General features: G+C 41.5%; 1 protein-coding gene across 1 annotated transcript in view; it reads left to right on the top strand.

Annotated features, from left to right (window-relative positions):
* The window catches only part of stab1 (stabilin 1), a 163,052-nt gene that overhangs the window by 69,253 nt on the left and 84,079 nt on the right, over window positions 1–9,720 (top strand). The window contains exons 32-38 of the mRNA XM_015385033.1: window positions 342–443; window positions 525–629; window positions 1,542–1,676; window positions 3,523–3,651; window positions 4,222–4,275; window positions 4,620–4,733; window positions 6,710–6,905. Coding sequence (XP_015240519.1) covers window positions 342–443; window positions 525–629; window positions 1,542–1,676; window positions 3,523–3,651; window positions 4,222–4,275; window positions 4,620–4,733; window positions 6,710–6,905 — 835 coding nt within the window. The remainder of the gene's footprint in view (window positions 1–341; window positions 444–524; window positions 630–1,541; window positions 1,677–3,522; window positions 3,652–4,221; window positions 4,276–4,619; window positions 4,734–6,709; window positions 6,906–9,720) is intronic.

Genomic DNA, 9,720 nt, shown 5'->3' with positions numbered 1-9,720 from the left:
AGTTTCCATGCAAAGTCAATGGTTGACGCGCGTCAAGGCGCAGCAAAAGGTCCCACAGCGCGTTTTGAGCAGCAGGCGCAGCGCGTTCAAGCATCTGATGAAAAATTGTATTCTGAACATGAAAGTTTTTTAACTTTTGGGTTTAAGGGAAAAGTCCGGTCATCTGTGTTTTCATTTTTTCATTTATTGCACCAAAGAGAAAATGAAGACTGATTAGGAAACTGATCCTCATGTAGTTCAGCCACCTTCTTCTAATCTATGCAAACTGTTACTTTGTTAAGAGCCGTTTATATTTGTCTGACTTCATCTTGATGTTTTTTCTCACCTGTCTGTGGAGTCAGGTTCTGACCCCGTCCCGCTCAGACCTTCCACCTGAACCTCCCACTGTGATGGCATTCCTGAACGCCTCATCCAGCTTCTCTCTCTTCAGACAGTACGCTCTGGTGAGATTGTCTCAGAGTCTCTTTAATGTTTCGACCCTCTCATCTGTCTTAGTGCTCTTATTTTATTCTGCTTTCTCACAGATGTACAACCTGTCTGGGCACCTGGATCAACGGATATTTACGCTCTTTCTGCCAACCGATGACGTGATCAGGAAACACCTCAGCAAGACAAACTCGTCAGTTCTGGTGGGTTCATCATCCGGTTCTGCAAATCCTTTATACCTGAAAAATAATTTGGAGAAGAAACAAATAATAAATCCTTAAAAGATCCTTTGAGATTTAGTTACACCGAAAACCCAACAGTGGGTAGCTAAAGCTGGGCATACACTGTACGATTTTTTTTGCCCTTTTTGGGCCGATTTTTCAATCGTGCGAGAATTTTTCGATCGAGCCAACTTTTACCCTGATGGTACGTTGTGTACACTGCAAAAACCATCTAAAAATGAGAAAAAATGTCTTAAATTAAGTTTATTTACCATTAATTTGAGTAAGTAAATAAGATTTGCCAATGGAATGAGTATTTTTAGTCTTAAAATAACATAATTAAGTAATATCCACTTGTAATAAGACAATGCAATTGTGTTTTCTTATTTTAAAAGTAAATTGTCTTGTTCCATTAAAACTGATTTGTTTTGTTTCCTGCCGAAACAAAGTTTGTGAATTCAGTTAAATAATTGTCAAAATATACCTCCCATTTGTGTGTTTTTAGCTTTCTTCCTGTATGGGAAGCTTTTCAAAATTTGAAACATTAGTGCAGTGGTTTATGTTAAAATAAACCTTTGGGTTAAGTTGTTGCAAGCAGGTTTTTCTTTTGTTTCTTGTGAATTTGGTCTTAAATTTTTATTTCAAGTGTCATTAAAAAGTCTTAAAAAGTCTTGAATTTAACTTGCCTTATGCTGTAGGAACCCTGTACAGTGTTTTCACAGCTTAAAACTGATTGTTTAGTTTGGGTCACTTTTTATAAAAAAAATCTTGTTTGATTTGGAATGGAAAAAAACAAAATGAAAGATCAAAGATGTAAATATTGACCTGCGACCAGCAAACATCCTCTCTTTCCTCAAATCATCCGCTGTGTTTACCTTCTTGTCTGCTGTCCAGGACTCGGACACGTTTCTGTACCATGTGATTCCTAAAGAGGTGCTGTCACTCGACCAACTCCATGACGGCATGTTCAAAGCCACTCTGCTGGGCGAGGACTACGAGGTCCAGTTCCACCTAACAGCAGACAACCAGGTACTGGAAACAGGTTGTGGTGCCTGTTGTATCTTGAAGGCCTTGATGCTCAATTACGATTTTTTTGTGAAATACGATTTTTTTTGCGTTGCTGTTCACATTTCCAAATATATGCGACATGTATGTGATCTCCTGTGTGAACTGCATTCATACAACTTAAGTGTCCCGCATGCACAGTAGAGGATGCAGTGACATCACAAGCTGTCGTGCTCTGTGTTTACAGAACTAAACATGGATGGGAGCCCTGGAGCGCATCTAGCGATCTTTCCCAACCTTAAAAACACAATCTTTTCAATATGGTTAAACATAAATACTGCTGCCCGCATCATCATCCGCCATGGTTGTTGTTTTTCTTGCTTCTTCTCCGTAGCAGGATGCATATTAGTGACCTATGTCGGGTATTATTGTCGTTTAGGTCAGATGAACAAGGATTTAAAAAGATCAGATTCGTATCGGATTCAGGGCCACATAAGTCAAGTAGCCTGGGTTGGATTGGAAAAAAATCGGTTCTTTGTTGTCCAGACTGTCATAAAAAGATCAGATCCAGGTCGCATATGGGCAAAAAAAACCCGGATTTGGGTCACTTCAAGCTGCAGTGTGAACCTGAAGCTCCTTCCTGCCTGCAAGGTGTGAGTCGATAAGAATAACTCGAGTTAATGTCTGGTAACAGATCCCGATTTTCCTCTGGTTTGGAACCTGTATAAAATGGATTCAGTGAAGAAAAAGTATTTATTATTCTGATTGGTTCAGAATCCTACATATTCAGGAACGGCGCTTCCCAGCTGCTGGATCCCAGAGGATCACACTTTCCATTTTCTAAAGATTCAGCTGATGATTCTCAGACCTCTTATCACGATGGGTTTGAATGCTCCTCTGTGAGAAGATCCCACTGGGAGTTATACGTTTTGTTTATTGGACTTCATGCTCCACGAGGAGCTGCAGAGGATGACTGGGGGCACCTGCTCTCTAACTGCTACTCTGTGACGCCGTTGTTAGGTTTATTCTTTATACATCATGTGCATTGTTATTCTGTCAGTCAGATTAGACAGAGTAGAAGACCTTCCTTCACATTGTGGATGTCACTGTGTGTACGGAGGGCATCTAATCAGGACAGCCTTCGTGTCTTTAGGAGTACACAGGATATGGGCACATCTCGGAGCCGGTCTGATAGAGGAGAGCTATCTGTAACCCTGAAGCATAGAAGCAATCTGCATGAAGTTCGAGACATGGATGGCGTGTCAGTTTCTGATACGGACAGCTAAGCATCCACCTGATGCAACACATAGACTCATGAGCTATAAGAAGCAGGAGATGACCTTGTTTGGGGCTCAATCTTTGCCGGACGCTCTCGGACGTGATTTTTGAGCCCACAGCTGTGCAAGCTCCAAGCATTTTCTCTGTCCTGTTACAACCTGATCTGGAATAAACTCTGTTATTTTTTACTCCTGTTTTATAGTCCTTTTTATATGGTTTTACCCAGTTTAACTTGCTCCCAGGAAAAGAACCTTGAGGAAGCCCCTGAGGCGCAACGGCTTTTTTAGGGGTCATAACTTCCTCATTTTAACACCGTCCAGTACCAGGGATGTTCATAAAACCTTCAGTTTCAGGGAGATTTGAAAAAAAGTATTTATGCATTTTTATGTATAGCCTGATTATGAAGAGGAAATAAAAGCATTTAGGATTAGCTTTTTTTAAATGGAGACGTTTAAGGAGTGTGAATACATTTGCAATTCTCTGTATGACGTTGACGTTGAACACATGTTCCCTTTCTTGTTTCAAAGCTCCTTTAGAGATTTTGCAGATCTTCCTCTAACAAGCTGACTCGTTTCCTTTCCTCCTCATGCAGACTGCTGTAAACGACGTTCATCTTAACGGCAGCATCATTGACACGCAGTACGGCATCATTCACGTCCTCCCACAGGTCCTTAGAGTCAGACGCAACAGGTGCAGCAGACAGGTCAAAACCCAGATCAAAGTAAGTATGGAAGCTGGAGCCATTAGTGATGAAAGGCGAAAGGACCGTTGTTGACGTGAATACAAGAAGGTTTGACAGTTGTTCTTTAACAGCTTGTTGGGTTCAAAAAATGTAGGTTTGTAAAAGAAGAACTGAAATACACAGTAAGGGATTTTCAAACAACAGCTCCTGCAGGAGTGGAAAAAAAAGCCCAACCCAACTTCCAGCTTTTTTCCTCCAACTCCCCTCCTGCATCCGTCTTTTATTAACAGAACATAACACATGCTTACAAAACAGTATTTGTTCTGTCAGAACAATTGATCAGTTCATAAAGACAGGATGCCCCACCAGAATCACAAGGCAGGATGGTCTCCTGACTGAGTCACAAGACAGAGTGGAGCATCCTCTTGCTCAAATGTTTCATAAGCACACATACATTACTTTATAATCATCATTGAATAAACCTAACACAGCTGCTTTGGTAGAGCAGTAACACAGTAAAAAGGAGAAAATTTGCAGCAAATCAATATTGTAAATGTTTTGATCTTAAAGCTTAAAATAATCCTAGTCTGTCTGTACCTGTTTTTCCAGGGAAGGTGTACAGACTGCGAAGGACCTCCTCTGTGCTACTACGTGTATAAGCCAGTAAGTGTGATACAGTCCAGCAGGAGAGCTGTTTTGGTTCATTCAGCCTGAGCTCAGTAGGTGCGGTATGATAATCTGATCACTGATGGATCACTGTGTGGCAAGATCAACAGAACTGGATTATGTGGTGTTACCCCCGTATCATGAAACTACAGCATATAATCTCAGAGAGCTAATCTGTCAACCTCAGATTATCACCAAAAGTCTTTTTAAAAGCAGAAGTTAGCAGAATAAAAAGCATCTTTTCACTTTAAAATAAGCTTTGCTTGTTGGAAATATGCCTTCAACCTTATTTTTAACCATAGTTACTCTGTCTCAACTATTAATTCTGGTTTCTGCTTCAGATCAAGGAGCGGTTTCCTGCTAACATGAGGTCCAACTGTTTTTACCGGAAGCGGGTCGGGGGCCGGAGGAAATCTGTACCAGGCTGCCTCATCAATTGTCTTCGTGTCACGAAGGTGAGCTGACAGTAATACTGCCAGAGTACGGTTACCCTCTGTGCTGCTCCGTCTGCTTCTGTTCTGCATCCAACAACGGCTACAACTCTAGATTTGAAAGCTCTAGATTAGATCAACCGTGGATCTGGCATGAAGTAGTGAGTTGTGTCTGTTGCATAAAATCAAGAGTTTACTGACCACCGTGTTCAGTCTTTTGTAAACTGGTTGTTTTATCATGTATTTTGTCATTTCTAGGCAAAAAGAGACAACTAAATAAGGGATTAAAATTTTTACCAATTACTCAGAAACAACATCTGCTTCGTTCACAGCTATATAATCTTCCAACCTACTGGATCAGTAAAGGCTGTTAGACATTGCTTTACATTTCAGTGTTTATTTTTCAGTTTTCTGAGTTCCAGAACAGCCTTTAAGGATTCGATGGCATCTGCAATTTAGTTTGACTCTTATTAAGTACAAAAGTGGAAAAGCCGTGGCACAAAGATGCTCCCAGGGAGCCGGGACCAGTTTGGCCCAGCTCAGGGCCTTCTACATTGCATGTTTTTGGAAGAATTTTGGTCTGGAAGTGCTTACATCCAGTGACTGGTTCCCAGGGGCGTTCCCCCAATCTGGTCTTTCCCCTAGTTCCTCTGGAGGTTGTGAACAGACTGTTCAATACCATATAAGGGTCATAGATGTTCAAAATGTTTCTAAGTAATATTTTTTAAACCAATTTTAAAGTCGTAGGGAAGCGGCTGTTCCAAACGTTGCGTTTCCAAATTCTCCCGATTGGTGCCCGACTTTACACAAGTGAATAAAGTGAATGTGATTGGTCGTTTATAAAAGGGGCCGGATTGTTGTGGCTGAAGGTTCGTAAGCAGGTTTGGTTGTGGCCGATTTGGCGGAAGCATCTTGCTAATCAGTTAGCAACTTAGTGCTAGTAGGTTCCCAATGGGAAATTCCATTGGGACCAAGTAGCACTAAATTGGTGACTTAGAAACGACACTGTCAAGGAACGCTATGGACAGAGGAAACATGCAAGAGGAGGAGAGTTTAGTGTCGGAGGTCATGGATGAGTCTCCTCCGTCTCCTTTCAATGGAGCGCTCACAGGGCTCAGAGTATTACGTTTAAAGTTCTCTTTTCTGTTGCTGTTGGTTAATAAAAAAATTTTTTAAGAGTTTGAGATGAGAACATTATACTTTTAAGCGTCACTATATGGCCCATTAACTTTTTTTAAAAAGGGCCGCGACAACCAGCGGAGCTCCGAGGCTAACGGCAGCCAGGGCTAACGTTAGGCCGTCTGCAGCAGCCTTCTCTCTGCATAGCCGGGTGTGAAGGACCGCTGGCTATGATACCGATATTTTTGTTTTATTTGGCAAAATGTTCATTTGATTTTTTTTTATCTGACTGTGTTAATTATTATTCCCCGACTAGACGAAAAAAGTCAGAATTAAATATCATTGAGAGACTATTAATAACAGGAGGTGAAATGCTGCTCCAGACGAACTGAGCTTGTGATGATGTCATCAGTACGCCTCTGTTCCAATTGACCCATAAGTTCAGACTTTTCTTTGTTCTTCTGAAGAAAATACTTGGCGAGGACACGAGTCCGTATGTTCTTGTGAATTGAGAAACGGCCAACAACTTGCTCTCCAACTACACACCTGTAATGGTCACCACTGCTCTGCGAAAATTCTGATTTCAACTGTTGCGTATACTAGCTGCTACGTATGAATTAACATGCAATGACCAAAAAAATTTAATTGAGAGATGGCTGTTGATATATAATTGGCTGAATTTAAGTGTTCAGGCTGACGTATAATTAGCTGGCTGAAAAAAACCCCCCCACAGATTTTAAGAGTGGATTTTTTTTTTTTTTAAATCGACGACTTTAATCAAACGCTGACTTTAAGACTGAAATATAAACATCAAAGAAATAAATTCATATTGCAAAAAGAAAACAACAAAAACATTGAATCTTTCTATTTCTGTCCCACAGGAGCACAAGTGTTGTCCTGGTTTCTACGGCCACGAGTGCTTCAAATGCCCCGGAGCAGATGGCAGCCCATGCTCCAATCATGGGCAATGCCAGGACGGTATCCAAGGCAACGGGGAGTGCCGTTGCTATGAGGGTTTCCATGGCACCGCCTGTGAGGATTGCGAGCCGGGACGCTATGGAGTCAACTGCACCTCCAGTGAGCGTCACACACACTCGTTCTCATCTTCCTATCTGTAGTGAGGACATTGTGTCGACCCCACATTGACTTTTATTGTTTTTAAAAGTCATTTTTTTTACCCTTTCTCTGCACCTAAATCTAAGATAAACTCAATTCATGCCTTCTTCCTAACTGTGCTAACTGTCCTCACTTTGGTACAAATACTCAGTTTGATGTTAAAAACATAAAAAAACAGGAGCACACATGTTGTGTTTTGCCATTCTTATGGGGACTTTGCATTTACTTTCATTAATTTCCTCTGTATTATTATAGCTCCACACAGACCCTACCCTTTACCAATGTATACTTAACCGTAACTCACTTCGCACCTTAGTCCCAAACCTATCCCCCATAGCATATATTTGGAAAAGTAAACACAAACAGAACAACACAGCTGTGCCTTTGTGCTGCCAACAGAGGGAGACACCCCGAGGGTTTGGCTAAACGCAGAAGTAATGTTTGGTTGCAAAATGCCCTTTGGCACGGTTACTCAGTATGTCAGGCTGTTTAAAAAAGGACTGGACTGAATCAGCCATGTTCTTCTAAGAGACAAATATGCAAGGTGAAACTGGAATAAATGCAATTTAAATGTCATATTTAATTATCCTAATTAGCGGCGTAAAGTGGTAGTTCATCCTGAGCTGTGAGGTACCCGCGTATTACTCCTGAAGGCTGATTTATACTTCGAAACCAGGTTGTCTGAGACGTCCCCGCCCCTTCCGCAGACACTCTGCTGCACCTCTCCAAAATTGTAGGCGATTGCAGACAGTGCCGTAGATAGGAGTCCTCTGATTGGTCAAACCTACATCCGCTCTACACTATGCGTATTTCCTGTTTGGTACCTTACCGGCTTGTTTTGTTTGTATGACCACCATTGTGGAAAACGACTGGTGAAGATGGAGCAGCTAGAAGAGCAAGGTGCGCGAGAACGCTGGGACCCTTTTCGCACCTGGATCCCTGCTTTTTCGCCCTCATGTCCCTCCGTTGTCGGACAGACTTGCCCCCACTTCCTCACCGCCTCGGCCGTATCTAGACCCACAGCTAGTTCCTGATTGGCCCTCTTGCATTGTGGTGTGGAATAACATAGCGCAGACCACGCTTCAGTATTGAGCATGAATCAAAAATATCTACTACAAACTGCTGCGGGAGGATAACCAACCCTTAACACCACTCACAGGTTTCCAAGAAGATTAATCTTCTGCTCGAAAAGAAATGTTCTACCTTGATCATGTCAAAAGATTGGCCCTTTCTGTTTTGATTAAACCACAGTACAGTATTCTGCTTTGCCAATGGTCAGAACAATTAAATGCATAATGTATAATGGCAGCCTGTCACGGTTTGTTTGGAGGTTTTTATGAGGACCCAAGTGCAGAGATGAGCTCTTAAAAGGTTTAATTAAAGATCAGGCAGCAAAAACAGGAATCCAAAAATCCTACATAAAAAAATCAGACACAAACCAGAACCATGGAGACATCAGGGGAAAACCATCAAGGAGCCAGGGTGAGAAAAGGTAAGACGAGGAACCAGCCAAGAGGGACTGCAGAGGGAGTGTATTTATGGCTGACTGAAAAAAAGGTAGGACTAATGAGCTGATAAGGAGCAGGTGTGACAAGAGCTGATGAGGAAGCCAAGGGAAAATAAAACACAAGGGGACAACAGAGGACAGGCAGAAAAACCTAAGCAACTTAAATGAATCCAGACACCAATAAAGCTAGAAAACAAGGAAAAACCTGGATGAACTTGAAACTGAAAACTTAGAGGAAAACCAACAGAACCAAGATCATTACACGGCCCACAGCACTTGTATTTGACTCAGCAAGCTAGCAGGAGACTGGCTTCCATAAAGAAACCAGTCTCCTGCTAGAAAGGTGCATAAAGAGGTTCATATTATGCAAAGGATGATTAGATTCAGTGTCTCTCTTACTGTCTGACTTATGAAATCGGCACCAAGTTGCTGCAAAGCTTTGCCCAAAATAGACTAGGTGTATACGTTAGCTCAAGCCACCAAAATTTATCAAACCACTTAAAATTAGAACTAAACAGAAGGGAGTTCATTCAACGCCATTCTAGCTAAATGATCATAAATTAAATAAGTAAATAATTTTAAAACATATTTTAGAGTTTAATAACAGGGATTAGGGATCAATACCTGTTTGGCCTGTTGGAAAAATAACGTGTTATGTTGATTAGCTCTGAGCTGGCAGACATAAGATGGGGAAAAATCACATATCAGTATTTGACCGTCCTGGTTAGTGGTGTTTTGCAAGTTTACCAGCAGATTATGAAAATACTATTAAATAACTAGAGCCAGAGAGTTTTGTTATTTAAGAGGTCATTCAATTCAAGGGTAAAACCAGTTAATGATCATTAGTTAAATGATTAAACCAGGGTGTCAAGGTTGGACTTCCATATCGACTGTTAGAATCAGGTTGGCTTTGACTAATTTAGTCATTTAAATCATGGTTATCAACAGAGTTATTAATCACCAACTAAAAGACATTGTCTCTGTCTCCTCCTGTCTCTGTCCTCCACCAAAAGCGCTGGATCTGTCTCTGAATGAATAAATCTTTCACTGTATAAATAACTATAGATGACCAGGGGTTAAAAATATCAAATGGCGGTTAATAGCTTTGAAACCCGTCTGCCTGGCTGTGTGTTTCCTGGATGGGGCCGCCTTTTACAGCTGCTTTTTGTATCTCTGCTTCTGTCTCCTTGAACCCCAGTCGGCCTCAGCAGATGGCCGCTCACACTGAGCCTGGTTCTCCCTGGAGGTTTCTTCCTGTTAAAAGGGAGT

This window comes from Cyprinodon variegatus, unplaced genomic scaffold (genome assembly GCF_000732505.1).
Source record: "Cyprinodon variegatus isolate N-32 unplaced genomic scaffold, C_variegatus-1.0 Scaffold330, whole genome shotgun sequence".
Classification (NCBI taxonomy): Eukaryota; Metazoa; Chordata; class Actinopteri; order Cyprinodontiformes; family Cyprinodontidae; genus Cyprinodon; species Cyprinodon variegatus.
Note: the sequence above shows the minus strand (reverse complement) of the source record. Positions and strands in the feature narration are given on the sequence as shown.